Below are 17,699 nucleotides of genomic sequence, written 5' to 3' on the forward strand. Positions count from 1 at the left end.
AAGAAGCCTTAGAGGAAATAATGGCCTCAGTTTAACACAGAGTTAGACACACTTAAGCCCATTGAAACCAATGGGTTTAAGCATATCTAAATCTGTGTTGGATTGAAGCCAATGACATGACAAAATATAGCAGGGAAACAGATTTCTTGTTCTGCAACTGCATTTGGTTATAACATTTCCTACTTTATATACACTTGATTGTACTATTTCTAAATGTGGCATATTGACAACTGGAAAAAGCTATGGCATTCAACTTCTAAAGCCCCAACGGCCTCTCCAATCCACATCCCATTGAAATCAATGATGGGAACTAACTGGCTGAGTGATTCACTTACAAGTAAATATTCTTCATTAACACCAGAAAAAGTTGTGACTTTTTGCATGTGTGTGCATGTACACACACACACACACACACACACACACACACAATTATATTATTATTATTATTATTATTATTATTATTATTATTATTATTATTATTATTATTATATTTATTTATATCCCGCCTTTCTCCCAGTACTGGGACTCAAGGTGGTTTACAAAATTAAAACATGTACAATTACAACATAAATATAAAAATATAAACTGTACAAACTCTGCAGTGAAATGCAGGATACACTAGTAATTCTGCTTACAAACTTCTCTTCTTGTATGTAGTTCAATTGACTGGTTTGAATCATCTGCAGCTATTGCTGTACCAACATCTTACATTGCACTTGCTCTCCACTTGTGGCAAAGGAGGAGCCATCGTCTCCGTGATTTGGGAATTGGAGGCACTGCACTACAGTGGTTCTATGGGAATGGTTCCAGAAGGTACTCTTGGGGGTCTGTGCCTCGACTCCCTAACAGTTATCTGTGAATTGCTGCAGGGTACCATCTTGTCCCCCATGCTATTTAACATCTATATGAAGTCGCTGGGGTAGTTGTTAGGAGTTTGGGGGCAATTTCTTAGTGCTGTGTCAAAAAAAATTGATTATTTCATTTTCAGCATTTCATGGGGGAAAATTGAAAACTCTGGTGAAAGAGGCTGGGAGAGGTGAGGATTTTGGAGAATTTTCTCCTTGGGGAGCGGAACAGGGTTTCCACATACTTTTTAAAATGTTTTGAAGGGTCTTCTTTTCATTTTTTTCATTTTTATTTTTTATTTTAAAGAACCAGCACTTGCAAAGCCCAGAAGTTCTTCTTGAATGCCTACTGGAGCAGGCAAGGTCACATGGTCTCCAATAGGTATTCATGAAGAACTGCCAAGCTCCTCCAAGTGCCAGGGGTGAATAATAATAATAATAATAATAATAATAATAATAATAATAATAATAACAGAAAGAAGACCCCTCAACAACTGGCTACACTTTTAAAAGGTATGTGGAAATGCTGTCCCTCTCCCCAAGAATTTCTCCAAAATTCTCTCCCTCCCTGCAAAAGAGGTAGAAAAAACAATGCCTCTTTCGTAGGGAGAAAAAAAATGCTCCTAAAAATAGGGGGCAGGATTCAGCACAACACTACTATTTCTCTGTAAGATCTGACTCAGGAGAGGCTGTGCATGTTCTGATCCAATGCAGGGATGGACTGGTTGAGGGCCAACAAACTGAGACTGAATCAGAACTCTATGGCTGGGTGATTTCCTGATACAAGAATTGGGAGGTTTGCCTGTTCTCAAGAAGGTTGTGCTTCCTCACCTTTGATAGCCTTTTTTTTTTTTTTTTAGAGTTCTGACTGGTTCTGACTGAAACCCGGAGTGGCTTCATGACCCCACTGACATCGTAGCCACCAGCGTTCACTGAGATTAGAAACTTTCAGTTCTCCTCAATAAACATATGAAACATTAATTCCAAGTTCTAAAGTCACTTGGTTTTCTACTCCCATCTCTTTCTCTGTATAAATCCATTTAACTCCTTATACTTCAACTTCTTATTCATTTAATATTGCTTGTGTCATTGACATGAATGTTAATGGGTCATGATGGTCACGGAATATGCTCATGTGCCAGTGTCAATGATGTTGTTCTAAACTGGAACTCAACAGAGCTCCAATGACTCAAATAAAAATTCAGCTCTGGATTTGATGGATGTTCTTTACCATCCTCTTTAGCTTCCCACCACCATCCTATTAGTGAATGCAACTTTAGGTTTGGATATGGTAAACCTAGGGTGACCAACTGTCAGGATTTCCCCGGATTTGTCCTGGTTTTTGTTCTTCCCATGGTGTCAGGGGGGATTTTCTATAATTTTCAATAATGTCCTGGAATGACACACCTTCCCCTTTAAGCATGGCAGGAGGGAATGACATGCTTTCTTGAGGCACATCATTCCCCCACCCCGAGCTCCAATTGAGGTCTTAAAGGGGAAAGTGGGTCATTCATGGACATTATAGAAAAGGCCCCAATTGGAGTGGATGGTGGTGGTGCAGAATGAAATCCTTTCCCAATCGGGTTCTTTAAGGTGGCGGGGGAATAACATACTTTCTGCAGGACTCAGAAAGCTGCTTCCCCCCCACACACTAGGTGTCCTCTTTTTTGGTTTCCCAAATATGGTCACCCTAGTAAACCCATGTTCTAATCTGCACTCACCTATAAGGCTCATTCAAGAAACCTGGGTAAAGTATCTCTCAACTCAACATACCTTTCTTAAAAGTTAAATGTGAAAATAATGGCATGACACAGAAAAGTGAAACAGAGAGGGGAAATATTAAGTGACTGAGGAATATACCCTTTCAAACCTAATTGTTGTTATTATAGGGTGACCATATGAAAAGGAGAACAGGGTTCCTGTATCTTTAACAGTTGTGTTGAAAAGGGAATTTCAGCAGGTGTCATTTGTATATATGGGGAACCTGGTGAAATTTCCTCTTCATCACAACAGTTAAAGCTGCAGGTGCCCTGCCCTCTTTTAAATCTGGTCACTCTAGTATAGCGCCTGCAGCTTTAACTGCTGTGATGAAAAGGGAATTTCACCAGGTTCTCCATATATACAAATGGCACCTGCTGAAATTCCCTTTTCTATACAACTGTTAAAGATACAGGAGCCCTGTCCTCCTTTCCATATGGTCACCCTATGTTATGAGCCATCTTTCTCCTGCCCATGATAGTACATTATGTAGGGTGCCCAGGTGCCCAACTTTACAGAGGACAGTCTTCTATCTGAAAATGTCCTCCATTTGATGGACTGTCCTGTCCAAGTTTGGTTTAAAGTCAAAGAACCAAAAAGCCCTCCTACCCCCATGCTAGAGTCCTGATCTGATTCAGGTCTCCTGCATCTACTCTAGAGTAATTAAAAAAGAAGAAGAAGACATAGTTGCCAGATATGGATTTCATGTAAAGATTTTTTGGCCCTGGGCCATGATGGTCTTCCTAGGAGGCAGTGGGGAGCAGCCTCCAGAGGCCCTTGGTTGCCCAGCCAAATGCACACGCAGGCCTCTGCCATTGGCCATGGGATCAAAAGACACTGTGAGGCTGGTCCCTGCTGCCTCCCAGGAAGAATATCGTGGCAGGGGGGAGACCAGCCTTCCCACATCCATCAGCCAGGGAAGAAGCAGTGGCAGGGACCTGACTTCCCTCCTCCCTGCCAATAAGAAGACGTAGAAGAATTTTGTCACTAAGAACTGGTACCCAAGTTTGTTTTTTCCTCCTACACTCCCAGTCCTTTACCTTTTCACACTGTCTTTAGATTAGAAGCCTGAAGGCCCTAACTGTCACGTTATTGATCATTATAAACCACTCTGGGAGCTCTTTTCAACTGAAGAGCAGGGCAAAAGAGCTCAAGACCAAAACAAGTGGCACACAGCATTCCTGGGCAGCTGTCAGGGCCCTAGCTGACTGACAAGGCCTACCAGCAATGCCTGTTCTGGCCCATCCTTTAAACAATTTCCCCTAGTGCTTCATGCTCTGGTCAGAACTAGCGATGGGTGAACTTACACCAAGTGAATTCATGAATTAGAATCAGAGAATAGCAGAGCAGGAAGGGGCCTACAAGGCCATCGAGTCCAACCCCCTGCTCAATGCAGGAATCCACCTGAAAGCATCCCTGACAGATGGTTGTCCAGCTGCCTCTTGAAGACCTCCAGTGTGGGAAAGCCCACAACCTCCATAGGTAACTCGTTCCATTGTCGTACTGCTCTAACAGTCAGGAAGTTTTTCCTGATGTCTAGCCAGAATCAGGCTTCCTGTAACTTGAGCCCATTATTCTATGTCCTGCACTCTGGGATGATCAAGAAGAGATGAGAGGAGAGAGGAATTACTCAGAAAGTAACCAATTCTACCACTAGAGCTTGGATGACAGCTCTCTTTTAATATGAAATCTCAGTTTCTTGCACATGTGCAGTATTAAAGTGCATCTTGGGAGCTGTTGTTTGGAATCTTGCATCTCCATGTTATATGCCTCTTTCAATTGGTTGTTTTTAGATGACCTGCCTGCATGATGGTGTCATGCAATGTTTATTCACTGTCACCAATTGTTCGTATGAAGATGGATCTGCAGAATCATCCTTCTCCTCCTTGGAACCAGAACTGTGGTAGGGGCAGAGGCAAGAGAAGAAGCTAACAAGACTGGTTCAAGGACTGTTCTGATCTAGGTGATAGAACAACTGAAAATGTGGGGGTACAGTGGAAATCTGTGTATTTTACTGGGCGTGCTCTGAAGCACATAATCAATTCCAAACTTAAAAGTGAATTCGTAATGCATTGTAGGCTTGCTACAAAGGTGAGGATTATGATTGGATGAGTTTCAACCAATTAGCCATCGAATTACAAAATTCAGTGTCATCACTAGCAGACCCAGTCAGTGAGTTGCCATTTTAATTTCCATCAATAGCACCACACAAGGGAAGTGTGGATAATTAAAGTGGTGGCTCCTATTGGTACCACCTCTAGTAAGTCCAGGCTGGAGATGGGGAGTGGAGGTAGGGTAGGGTAACCACATGGAAATTTATCTGTTGTGATAAAGAGGGAATTTCACCAGGTGCTGCATGCATACAAATGACACCTGCTGAAATTCCCTTTCCTACATAACTGTTAAAGATGTAGGAGCCCTGTCCTCCTTTCCATATAGTCACCCTAGGGGAAAGAGAGTGCTGTCAGGGCCTCTTCAACTCTAATTCAGTTACAAACCATAAAACCACAAAAGAGGGCATCTTTGAATGTTTCCCAGCTAGATGTGAAACTGTATGCACAGACCCAACTTCTGGAGCTCACTTGATTCACTTCAAAACACAGTAAGCACACCTATCAGTTATTGGGAGATGGGAGTACAGGGGCTTAACTCTTCTACTTCCTGCTGCACAGCTGATCAATGTAATAACTGGTTCCACACCCAAGTATGCTCAATCAATTGCATTGACTGGAACTGCTCACCTAACTACAAGACCGTTTATGCAGAGAAGCAGTCATAGAAAGAGTAGGGTTTGGCCCCATGGGTGGAAGGAGTCTTTCCATTCAACAAAGAACCTCTTCTGCAATTGGAAGTGTTTGTGTGTGAGAGAGAGTTTATTTTTGCTGATAACTCTTTCCCCTGCAATACCAACACAACACCGGCAGTTCTGTGAGAGGAACTCTATTCACAGAATTTTGGATCCAGTCCTATTTTGTATGTTTGCCTGTGATTTGAATGTAGAATTAGGTGAAATGTACATTTGAGTTCAAGATAGCTCTCTTGTGCTTTTATCCTGCATTAATAACATTTGCACACACCAGTGCCCAAATAGCACAAGGGAGTCTCACAGACATATGATGAGACATGTGTGAAATTGCCCTATGAAGAGCAGCACACCTCTACTCCTTTAAAGTATATGTCATCACTACAGTTCCTAGAACTTTCTAATATATATTTTTAAAGCCTGCTGGTTTTCTAAAAACATACATGATCCCTTATTATTGAATGCACCTGAGCACTGCGGGTGAAGCAGACTATAAATCTGAAGCAAATAAACTCAACAAAGTTCTGCCAAACATATCAAGAATAAGCTGTAACCCTTCAGGTCTACTGCTTTATTATGCAGAAAAACAAATAGAGAAGTAAGACAGGAGGTACCATAGTTAAAGGAAAGATGTGATTAGGACTCCCCACACCAACACCATTGTGTCTCTGTGAAGGTAGCAACTCATAGTGTGTGTTGGTTTGCCATCTGACTACCCTATTGCATTAGGGGCTCAAAGCCATGATGCAGGTTGGTTGTAGGAGTTCCAAAGTCAATTTGGCACCATCCCAACACAACAGTGCCATCTGGATACACCTTACACCACTGCCCTCTAAAATAGTTGGATGTTTGAATTTCAGAAAAGAAACTGCTCCGTAGTGGTTTCAACTCCTTTGAGGTCCTGCCAGAGTGATCAAGTCTGGTTGTCATGAGATATTGTGTCTATGGCAACAAAACAAAAATGGCGCATTTAATTGGACAAAATTTTAAATCGGTAGAAAACATAAAGCCTTCTTACATGAGTTCTACAAGATTTTTTACAATCCATCTGACTGTATTTCTATTGTCTGGCACTACTTGTGTATATTTTATGTAGTTATATTGATCTCATTATCACTTCAGAATAGCTATTTGGTCCCATTTTGCAGAATTCCAACGGAATGCTGAAATTAATCTGTGTGATTCAGACAGACTGAGGATGGCACGTGGTCCTTTGAAAGCAAGGGCACTGCAATATTTGGAAGTAAAAGTCTATGAAGCCTGTGGTGTCTGCATTATACCACTCTATGACATGCCTGCAGTTGGATGGTGGTGAAGTTTATACTCAACAGTCCCTTGGAAAATCTATGTTTACATGCAGCAAATGGTTTGAATTCAGCTCCATTAGTTAATATATCTGTTTCGTCTCTTCAAGGAATGCATAGATTACCCATAACCATGTCTCAGCAATCTGGTATATGGGAAATAGTCCAGAGCTTTTATTATAGTGGCCATAAATTCAAGGCTCTTTGGGACAGGCACAATTATTTGCAATATGTTAACACTCCTTGCCCCTCTGCCTGGTTGGTCCTTAAGCACAGTCTTGATGTGGATTTTAATCGTTAATAATAAACACTTTTTACTAGAGGCTGACCCCCTTTTCTTTAATATGTCTATTCAAAGCAATGAAATTCCATTGGGTTGGCATGTACATTATACACATATTTATTTATTTTCAATATTTATATACCACTCCATATCGAAAAGGGATTCTGGAGTGGTGAACATAGAAATAAAACAGTAAAAAGATAAAAAACATTAAAACAGCATATTAAAATTGTTCAATTCGAAACAGAATACCAATAAAAATGGTGGCTGGTGAATTGAGGAATGCTTCCTGGAAAAGAGCTATTTTCAGGAGGCGCTGGAAGCAGTGCAGTGTTGGCACCTGCCTGACCTCCGGGGGCAGGGAGTTCCAAAGCGAAGGGGCCACCACACTAAAGGCTCTTCGCCTAGTGGACTCCAAGCGGGCCATAAGTCCATGAGGAATCTCCAGGAGCATATCCTCTAACGACCTCAGTGACCAAGCAGGTTAGTAAGGGAGAAGGCACTCTCTCAAGTTGTTTAGGGCTTTGTACACTAGTACCAAAGCCTTAACCTGGCCTGGTAGCCAGTAGGTAGCCAATACAGTTCCCGCAGCCAAGGAGTTACATGCTGAAAAGGGGCAGCTCCTGACAACAGCTGAGCTGCTGCATTCTGCACATATGCAACAGAATATATTTCTGTTTCTATTTCAAAACAATATACTATCACTGCAATTTATCAGAAGCCATTAAAGAAGTTTCCCACTTCTGTTTCCACCTGCTCCGCCCAACATGCTTAGTCATATTCATAATTTCCCTGCATATTGAATTATTCTTACAATCTTACCAGAGAAGCCATCTAAAACACAATTAAATGTCTTGTGCCTTTCCACCGCTAGCTATGAAAGAGGAAAGGATCATCCTGAGCACTTGTGCAGCTGCATTTGCCAATCACAGCCAGTATCAAGGTGTTAGGTCTGAAATGGCAAAGGTAGGTCTGTGCTTAAGTACACAGTTGTCAGATCACCTTTCAAATAATACTAACAGTCTGAATGGGGTCTTTCAATGGTCCTTTCTATGCGGCATTCTTCTGACATCAGGCTGTGACAAATACTGATGGTTTACAAATATAGGAGAACAGAATGCACTGCTACAATGATGAATTCCCCATTGTCAATGTTAAGCTTCCAGATGTTCAATGACATAAGAACATAGGAAGAACCATGCTGGATCAGACCAAAGGTTTATCTAGTCCAGCATTCTGTTCACACAGAGGCCAACCAGCTACCTGTGGGAAACCCATCATTAGGACATGAGTGCAATAGCACCCTTCTGGTCATGTTCCCCAGAAACTAATGTACATTGGCATACTGCCTCTGATACTAGAGGTAGCATATAGCCATCAGGACTAGCAGTCATTAATAGCCTCCTCTTCCATGAATTTGTCCAACCCCCTTTTAAAGCCATCCAAATTGGTGGTTATCACTCCATCTTGTGGTAGCAAATTACAGAACTTAACTATGAGCTATGTAAACAAATACTTCCTTTTACTATGTATCCAGAATCTCCTATCAAACCAGCTTCATGGGGTGACTCTGGGTTCTAGCATTATGAGAGAAGGAGAAAAATGTCTCCCTATCCACTTTCTTTGATGTGGATATGGTATGGTATGGATCTCCTGACCAATATGTTTTATGCAGTAACTGCTGATGGGATAATATTGCCTGTTAATAACTACTGTAACTAAGTTCTATTAGGAGAACAGGATCTTAGGTTTTCTATAGTTTCCAGTAAAAGTTCTAGATATTCAGTAGATATACTGTTGGCAGCTTCAAAGCAAAGCCCATGTTATTCATTTATAGATTTATGTATAGAAGTTATTATCTACTTTTTATGATAAAATAATCCCAAAGCATGGCATAAAACCAAAGAAACACAATCAAATCACAGGACATCAACTGATAAACAGTAAAACAGGGGAGAACAGAAACACAGATAAATAAGTTTACAAGATGCAGCAAGATAGTTTCCCTCAAAAGCATGGTCTTTAGTTTAGGTCTTTAGTTGGTGCTGAAAGCTTGTAAGACTTGGCAGCCACCATATATGAGGGGGAATAGAGTTCCACATTTGGGACACCTGTATCAAGAACACTTTCTCTCTGGTTTCCATGTATCAAACCCCAGGGAAATGTGGCATCCTCTTGGCTGCTCATTATTTACTTAGCTATATTTGTATCTTGTCTTTTCCCTGGAATTCAGAAGACAATTAAATATTTCTGGAAAACCAAAAAGTAGAAGTACTATAGAAATAATACCAGATAGAATAACTCATTAATAACTAAAGCAGCATCCCACCTTCTGCTACCATCTTACTTCTCACCATTAGAAGCTAGCACATGTAAATAAGATATTATAACTGGAAGAGGGTAAATTCTTTGGTAGGGGTGGAGGGTGAGTAACTCTAGTAAGTGCTTCCTAATATTTCATTAATATTTTTCCAGTTGGGCAACTGGGAAAAAGCCAACTCCTTCTGCTACCAGGCTATGACCTGCAACTAGGCTAGTGATGTCTCAGTCAGGTACACTTGGAATTCCTTCCCTAGCATATTTCACAGTTGTACTGTGACGTTTTTCTGAGGGAAAAAGGTTTTAATAAGGATTATCGTGATGCATTTTCCCCTTATCAAATAATGTAATTTCCCTTAGAAAGTATTACATTATCTGATGCTTGGTTCAATGTCAATTGTTTATATGTTCATATTACATATACATATCATACACACACAGAGAGAGACAGACAGACACACACACACACACACACACACACACACAGAGAGAGAGAGAGAGAGAGAGAGAGAGAGAGAGAGAGAGAGAGAGAGAGAAATCCTGAAATGTAAAGATGAAGAGATCTTTATAATGTCCATAATTATTCAAGGCTCTTTTACCAAATGCTGGAAACAAGCAATCTTGGCTCAGAGTCATCAACTGCCTAATGTTCAGATTTTCGAAAGGAAGAAAAATTAAGCACAACAGGGAAAATAACATTGTAACTGTTGTTGAGTTTATAATCCAGTGTAAGTTACCGAGTGCTGATAAGTAAAGGAAGTTCAACCAGACAGTTTAATCCTCCAATTTCCTGTCTTCTAATCAGCCACTGGCTCTTTCGTCTTTAAATTAGAAACATTCCTAACAATATTCAGGACAGGTGAAGGAACAGGACAGAAATAAAATGGAGATAGAGCATATACATGGAGGGAAAAATAACACAGAAAGAACAAGATATTTACAGTGCAATCCTATACCTCAGAAGTGCCATTCAGTTCAACGGGCCTCACTCTCAGAAAAGTGGGTATAGGATTTGCGGCCTTAGTGGGACAGAAAGTAGGCACTGTATACAAGTTAGCAGATATAGTATTGCATAAACAAAGGGTTGCCAATCAATTGGTGAAAAACAATATTCCTTAAAGAAGATTCAGAAATTGCTTTCATGGATGCTGTACAGTTTTGGAAGTATACTGACAATTATTTTGCTATGATTGTGTAATAAAATCTCTTTAGTGTATTATTTATTTATATTTTATATTTATTTATATTTGTATATGTTTAGTATATTCCCAAAGGTATGCCATAAAAAAATCTTATGGTGGTTAGCGTATTTCCTTCAGAAATAAAAATTGTATAGAAGTACAACTTGCCAATCTTTTCAGACAGTGGTACATCAAACAAAAACTTATGGTACTTAATGGGATCTTTTCAGACTAAGTTGCAAAATGCAGTACGCATGAAACATGTTATTATTCAGATTTCCCCTTTGTTGGTAGTACTTTTCTTTGAGGATTTTTGCATTCTTAAGACAAAAGTAAACAATTTTCACCTTCCCCCCCCTGCTTTTAGGTGCTTTAGGGATTGCCTGGACGATTTTAATCCCCCCCCCCCACAATTGACAGCAAAGAATGAACTCAACAAAAAAATCGTTCAGGAATTACATGATGGAATAACTTGACGTGCTTAATGTTATATGTATTTTTTATAGAAACTGCTTCCAGGGTTTAACTTAGTAGTTATAGGAAAAAGCGTACCACACTGAAATATGGATTATGCAGCATAATGATGGTATATAGTGAGTGTTTACTTTGGTGCAATCCAATTGGCAGATTTGGTCCCCAAATAACTGTTGTAAAGCCAGATAATTGAAAATCTGAGTACTTTGTAGGAATACATTAAAAAGGTGTATCTGTTACAACATTTGATACCCTGACAAATTTATTTTAACTCATAAACACCTGTGAGTATGCTTATGCTTGCAAATGAGGAGCTTCCGTTAAAGGTTTCTTTTATTATTGAAGATGAAAAGTTATTATCAGGACACTTGCATAAACAATTGGTAAGAAATATGGGGTTGGATCCACAAGAGTAGACCCATTGAAATCAATGGGATCTAAATTAGTGATAATTAACTTAAGTCCCATTGATTGCAATGGGACTTACGTATGGGCCTACTCTAAGTATGATTAAATCTGGATTGACTGCAAAGTGTCTACTCTAAGTAAAAAACCTGGATCCAACAATTTTTTTCTGATCTCAGGTGTAACCAGCTATGATTAAGATTCACTCTATTCACTTCTGTCAGCAGCTCCATCTTTATAGCACTCTCTCATCTCAGTTATGTTGTCTAAAATCAGTGAGGTATTGTATCCTAATCTTTATCACTTCTACCAATATAACAAGCCTTTTATAAGGTATCAAACATATAAGAAATGCAAAGGTGAGATAACAGAAGCAAATGTTGATAAGCCCATCAGAAATGGCACATATGCATCGGTACATAACTTCTGAATACTTTTTTTTCCAATATGTTACCAATTGGATATTACATTTTATTTTCTAAAAAACCAAAATGTATTTAAAACAGTGATCAATTTTACAGTTTATTAACCTTTGAGGTACAAATTAATTTCACCTACATTTGCTGCATGTCCAGAAGTTTTAAAGCAAAGATGTCATATGAGTGTTAGCCTAAATTAATATCTGTTTCAAGAATGGCATGATTAAAGCATGAGGGAGAGTGGTTTAGATTTCAAAAGATTTCTTGCAAGTCATTACAACAAATGTAATTATTGTTAAAATGTACACATGTACTGAGTCTTGCTTACAGTACTATGAAGTGTCTGCTGATACTTAACATATTACTTGGTAGTAGGACCCACCAAAATAATAAAACTGCCTTCATTTTGTTTGTTTTTAAGTTTAATTTTTTAAGTTTTTCACTCCAGTACAGACCAAATATATAAATTCTGGATCAGATGTATGTAGGAAGGACCATTTAGAAGAATGGAGATAAAGATGAGAAGTCTGTATTATGCAATCCGCCTCTCTGCCAAATCTTTCTTTTTAAACACACACGCAAGTACACACACATACACACACACTGTTTAGCCCCAAGGTAAAAGAACCTTTTCAGTTTTACTAGACATCCAACCAAGCAACTATCTAGCTACAAACACACCGTAGACTAGAGTGAAATCATGCCAGAGAGAGAGAGAGAGTCCAAGCCTAAGAGATTACTGTGCCCACTCTTTCATACAGCTATTTCTTTCACTATAATGGGTCTTTTCATCAAAATGACGCAGAACCTTTAAATTTGGACAGCATACTCCTATACAGTAGACAGCAGCCACTTCAAACCGATCCCAACCTGCTCCCCGAAATAAAACAAACTCGCTCCATTGACACACATAAATTGTTTACGACTCATTAAAAAGCAAAATTGCACATCACACTGTTGGCAGCTGAGTCCATGCGGGTGGAAAGGGGGCATTCACTCATCTCTTTGTATGCTGGCAGTACCAAATCGAAGTTTAGCAGTAGGCAGTAGCCGAGATTTTTTTGTGCAGACAGACGTTGCATGAGGTAACTTTCAAAGCTTCCTTTTTGTCTTTGTATGTTAAAATGCATTGTGTAGCTGAGTTTTGATTAAAAGAACTTAACAGATGTGATGAGGTTTGGGGGTAAAATATGCTTTGTATTACAGAGTTTGCATCAAAACTGCTTACTTTTGTATCAATAATTGAATCCTTGTTTGAAAATGGACATGTCTATTATACAAATCCTTGCATGGTTCATTTCAGGGATTTTTTTTTTTAAAAAATCTCTTCCTCTTTTAGTGTACAAACTTTTAGCAATGTAATTTTTGAGTCTGTACTTTTAGGAAATAAGTTATGTGGCATGTTAAAAGTTTAAGAAGAACTTTCTGTAAGGTTTCATCTAAACAACAGCCTGTCTGGTATTGAAGCTTGTTTATTTTCTTGTCAAGTGAATTGCTAAATGTTTCCAGCATTTTTTAAATACATGTTATATTCACAATGGTAAGACATCTGCAAAGAAAATGGGATATAGATATATTTTTAAAAGATGCAATCTTTTCATATACTTTAAAAAGAGAGACAATAATTTAAGATGACTGAGGAAATTATAAACAGTGTTTCACCATATCATAGGAACAAGACAATAAAATAGGAATATTATAAGGGTTTTAAATCACTGTGTTGCATCAAATATATGTACTGAAGAAGTGCAGTTTAGGGCTTTCTCCTGCAAACAGCTTTGAATCAATAGCCACATTTCAGTATTTAACAAGTCAAATGAATAGTCAGACAGTTCCATGGCATCAAGACCATCCTTTCTACATTTTCTGCTGGCAGAAATTCTAATTGGAAAATAAGTAGTACGAATAAAGCGGTTAGACTTCCTCTCTCCTAATTAACCAAAATCGGCATGTAACATTTAGCTGGCAACCACCAGTTAAACTTTTCTAATGAATAAAAGTTCAAACAAATCTAACAGCTCAAACACCTTTGGATGCAAACAACCAATACCGCCAAGCTGGAGAATGAAATCCTTCCATATTTCACATTTCCATGTCTTCCAAGTCCACAGGCGTCCTAAACTTCTCTGAAAGTCATCAGAATTGATGTGGGAGATGCTTCCTGAGTGTCTGTGTTTGCTTGTGCGTGCGTGCGTGTGTGTGTTGTAAGCGTCTCGCTCCCACTTACTTTTTTCCAGCACATCATACAAAACAATGTCAATGATCAGTTTCATTGTAATTCCGCTCACCAGTTCTTTTTAAAAACAAAAACAAAAACAAACCGCGATATCTATGTAAAAGAATGGAGAGGTTCACGGTCCAGTTAGAAGCAAATAACACATGTCTTGTCCTGGCAGCAAAATTTCTCTCCCTTAAAAAAAAATAAAAATAAAAATCACGCCCTGCCACAAGAATTATAATTACAGAAAACTAAGAAAAGAAAAGAAATGAAAAGAAGAAGCCCTGCTAACAAATTAATCCCTAACGGACAGCACGCTAACGAGGTCAGTAATGATTTGAGGGCTCTCTTCGACACAACGGGGTTTGCATCTTCTGCCACAATGGGCTATTGTGCATCCTCCTAACTCACTGTACCTCTGATAGATTCAAGATGTCAAAGGTTGTCTGGCCCGAGTGACCATGACATGCGAGTTAACTCATTCTGAGAGTGCCTGTTGGAACTTTATTAAAACTTTTAATTGAACCCAAAAGACATTCAAGTGGGATCTATAACACCCAGCTTTGGATCATTGCAGGACAGGGATCTTTTTTTAACAAAAACAAATGAAGGCAAAAGTTAGACCAGGTCCTCTGATGAGGCACATACATGTCATGAATTGATAGAGTGCCACAAAGAAAACAGCAAAACAAAACATCAGAGAGTTTTAGTAGAATTGATATACCCTGAAATAGCTGGAACTTCTTTTCCTTGTGAGTGGTTAATATTGCCTGGCAAATATTATATAATCGGCACCTTTAATAACCCTACACATGCAACCACATGCCCACAGAGACACACACAACACGAATCTGCAATGCCACCATATGAAACAAAGTAAAATACAAGTAAGCACCCAAAGGAGTTGAAGAAAAAGTTATTCTTTGCAAAGAAAGCTTTTCAAACTACGTATCTACATACATTTATAAAGAGAACTGAAAAGAAACCGGGGGGGGGGGGGACAGAGAGAGCTGCCACTGTCTTTACTGTAGGGCACATGAACAGTCTCTTATTACAGAGGAAAAACACACAAGTAGCACAAGTGCAAGGCTGCTCCAGTGAAGAGTGTGAAAAAAAAATTCAAATGTTAATTTGATAAATGTGAGGTCTGGGACGTTTTGTCAAAGAGGGAGGGAAAGTAGAAATGGGAAGGGGAAAAAAAAAAGCAGCCGTGCTGCCAACTCACCATCCACCAAGTTCTGGCCGAGATGTCATAGCAGAGCTGCCATTTGATGGATCCGTCGGAGGTTTTCCCTGCCATTATGCTGTCAGCAAGCTTCATCTGATGCTAACTCACGGGAGATAAGACACCTAATTGAGAAAACATTTGCACTGGCATGTTGGGCAACATGTAGCCCGGTCCATACCATATGGAATCATGGGTAAAAAAAATCTCCTTGACAGTGAACCAATCTCTCACAGACCCAGTGGCAAGGTGAAGTGGGGATGAAAAGTCATCTGCTCCTAGCACTGTCTTCTCCTCTCTCTCTCTCTCCCTCTCTCTCTCCCTCTCCCCCTCTTTTTTTAAAGTAAGAACCCACCGCTTAACATCAAAGAGAGGCGGATAAAATTAGGGCTTCATCACTCAGATGATTCTGGTCTGCAAGGTTTTCCCCTTTCCTTTTCTCCCCCCCCCCCCCACCAGATAAAAAAAATGAATAGAGACTTAGTAGGACAAAGGCAGGTAGTGGACTGCGGAGGGAGATCGCCACAGGCTATTAGCCTAAAATTTCTGCTTGACAGATGGAACTGCTTAGAGACTATCATGCAATGTTTTGGGTTTCCCCACCCCCCCAAAAAAGAATTTCCAGTCTGATTCAGTATCTGTTTATCACTGCTAGTTTTCCCATGAATGTGACCAAGGGAAAAACACACACACTGGAATGAAGGTTTCAATTTCATTTTTTTTCTTTTTTTTTTGCATCACATATGTACAAGTTTGTACATAATCATTTTAGGAAATAAAAGCAAAATGCAAGTCTCAATAGCTTAAGGGTTTTGTTTCTCCTTAGTAATTGAAAGAGTTTTATCTTTCATAAAATTTCAGAAATACTCTCATGTAAAACGAAACTGTAAAATTTGACTCCATCATGCTGATTTATTTATTTATTTACTAGAGAGTAGAGCATGTTTTTTTTTTTAAAAAAAAAAAATCTGTTGGCCTTCAAATAGCAATTCAGTTCTGAATTAGTTTTCCCCCTCCTGTATGGTTTTGAATATAATCTAGGAGAGCCTTGCTTCCGAATCTTGACAATCCAAAGCACTAGGTTATCCAGATTCACCACATGCCCTCCACATATTTGTACACCAGGCTACGCCACATAAAAATGGCATGCCTTTGACCCAATTTTACAATGTGTCGAATACTCTTTTTTCCCAGCTATCCCTATAAAGGAGATCACAACTTCATTATTTTAATTTTTTTTGCCATGTCTATTGCAGTTGACAAATGTTTTTAACTTATATTTGCAATACATTCCACTGATGTGCATCTCGTGTGCTACAAATGCATACCATAACACACATAGGCACCAAGTGACACCTTCTATGGAATGTAACCCCCCCCCAAAAAAAACCCAGCCATATAATGTGCGTCTTTTATATTTTTATTTGAGTAGCAATCCATGTTTACTGGGATGTACTCCCTGGTAAATTATCATAGGATTTCAGCTGAATGATGTCATGTTAATATAATATGTCCACTTACCTGGGAGTAAACCTTGCCGAAATCAATTGAACTTACTTCTGAGTAGACATGTATACTGTTGTGTTGTTAGCCATACTCTTGTAGAACAGACACAATAGAATAGGTAAACGAAGGTATTTTTTCAATGTCATTTGTATGAACATACGAACCAACAAAAACAGTGAGCGCTCTATTTTGTAGGCTTATCAGCAGTAGGACTTCATGCAAATATTTCATTTCAAGAAATTTGGTGATCACGTTTTAGAGGATTTTAATTTCTTCCCTTTGCCCCTCCCCCTAAAAGGAGGAATACACCACAAATGTGAGATTTTGGAGTAATAATAAGATATTTTATGGAATAATAAGTCTTTCACATGTTAGCTTCCTGAAAATGCACTTCATAACTGCAAAACTGTGATTTTGAAGTGACATAGAAATATTCAGCCTATTAGTAAGAATTTCACATTTTAGCTTCCTCAAAATATACTTCTTTACAAAATACAGCAGTCATTCATTATGGGTTAGAAGTAATTTTGACTCTACGTTGACAATACTGAGGGTTTTTGTTTTATTTTGCTTTCAAATTCAGAAGTTATTTCTAAAAAGCAAGTGCAAACCATAATCTTATTTCTTCTTATGTGATTCTTATGATTATGTGCGGACAGAATAAAACAATATATGTGTATATTCAATTCTGAGTGAGATTTTAAAAATTCTTTCTGTATGAGGCATGCATACACAGGAATATGTCTATGTATGTCATAAATGTAGATGTATATACATGTATATATCATGAAAACAGCATGTTAATGGTGCAGGTGTTTGAAATCTCATTGGGCATTGTAGATTTAGTATCAACTCCATTTAGAGGACTAACTCTTGCTAGCATAGAGAATATTAAAAAAAAAAAAGTTCAGGAAGAAAACGGTCATTGTCAGCAGTGGCCCTTGTGACAGGAAGCCCAA

At 38.9% G+C, this 17,699-nt stretch overlaps 1 protein-coding gene across 2 annotated transcripts in view; it reads right to left on the minus strand.

Moving 5' to 3' along the window:
* NFIA (nuclear factor I A) overlaps window positions 1-15,549 on the minus strand; it is a 523,664-nt gene extending 508,115 nt beyond the window's left edge. For both annotated transcript variants that reach the window (XM_063138151.1, XM_063138134.1), the window contains exon 1: window positions 15,235-15,549. In XM_063138151.1, the coding sequence (XP_062994221.1) occupies window positions 15,235-15,330 (96 nt within the window). In that variant the 5' untranslated portion in view covers window positions 15,331-15,549. The remainder of the gene's footprint in view (window positions 1-15,234) is intronic.
* Window positions 15,550-17,699: the final 2,150 nt, after the last annotated feature.

Source organism: Elgaria multicarinata, chromosome 1 (genome assembly GCF_023053635.1).
Source record: "Elgaria multicarinata webbii isolate HBS135686 ecotype San Diego chromosome 1, rElgMul1.1.pri, whole genome shotgun sequence".
Classification (NCBI taxonomy): Eukaryota; Metazoa; Chordata; class Lepidosauria; order Squamata; family Anguidae; genus Elgaria; species Elgaria multicarinata.